This window comes from Etheostoma cragini, chromosome 15 (genome assembly GCF_013103735.1).
Source record: "Etheostoma cragini isolate CJK2018 chromosome 15, CSU_Ecrag_1.0, whole genome shotgun sequence".
In the NCBI taxonomy this organism is placed as follows: Eukaryota; Metazoa; Chordata; class Actinopteri; order Perciformes; family Percidae; genus Etheostoma; species Etheostoma cragini.
Window position 1 is genome coordinate 246,436 of NC_048421.1, and position 716 is coordinate 247,151.

At 53.1% G+C, this 716-nt stretch overlaps 3 protein-coding genes and 1 long non-coding RNA gene across 4 annotated transcripts in view; 2 read left to right on the forward strand and 2 right to left on the reverse strand.

Moving 5' to 3' along the window:
* Positions 1-716, reverse strand: part of LOC117958237 — an 859,617-nt gene that overhangs the window by 174,713 nt on the left and 684,188 nt on the right. The gene's annotated exons all lie outside the window — the stretch shown is intronic.
* Positions 1-716, forward strand: part of LOC117958310 — an 18,087-nt gene that overhangs the window by 10,439 nt on the left and 6,932 nt on the right. The window lies entirely within an intron of this gene.
* The window catches only part of mvp (major vault protein), a 7,861-nt gene that overhangs the window by 4,346 nt on the left and 2,799 nt on the right, over positions 1-716 (reverse strand). The window lies entirely within an intron of this gene.
* LOC117958286 (major vault protein-like) overlaps positions 212-716 on the forward strand; it is a 1,094-nt gene continuing 589 nt past the window's right edge. Inside the window, exon 1 of the mRNA XM_034894615.1 lies at positions 212-434. Within this exon, the coding sequence (XP_034750506.1) occupies positions 256-434 (179 nt within the window). The 5' untranslated portion in view covers positions 212-255. The remainder of the gene's footprint in view (positions 435-716) is intronic.

The window sequence follows — 716 nt, forward strand, 5'->3', positions numbered from 1 at the left end:
TGGTTGGGGGTGGGACTGATGGTGACCTGGTTGGGGGTGGGACTGATGGTGACCTGGTTGAGGGTGGGACTGATGGTATCCTGGTTGAGGGTGGGACTGATGGTGACCTGGTTGAGTGTGGGACTGATGGTGACCTGGTCGGGGGTGGGACTGATGGTGACCTGGTTGAGTGTGGGACTGATGGTGACCTGTTTGGGGGTGGGACTGATGGTGACCTGCTGAGCTACCTGTTTCAGGGTGGTGTTCGGACCAGAGATGGTGATGCTGGGACCTGACGAGCAGTTCACCGTGCTGTCGCTGTCCGGAGACAAACCCAAGAGGGCCAACGTGATCAAGGCCATCTGCCTGCTGCTGGGCCCCGACTTCTTCACCGACATCATCACCATCGAGACGGCGGACCACGCCCGGCTGCAGCTGCAGCTCTCCTACAACTGGTGAGATCTCACAGGACAGGGTCAAAGGTTATCAGGGTGGAGGCGTGAATCTTACTGCAGAACAGGAAATAGATATATTAGAAAATCATGATTTCATAGTCTTCATGCTGCAGACACTAGTTTTCAAAGTTGGTCTTTGCAAGACTGTAGGAAACAAACTCTTGAAGTGTTTGGGTTCTGGGGGTGTAGGAGGGGGATGGGGGTGTATTAGGGACCACTAAGGTCTATATAAAGAGACTTCAGATCCAGTATTAGGGACCACTAAGGTCTATATAAAAGAGA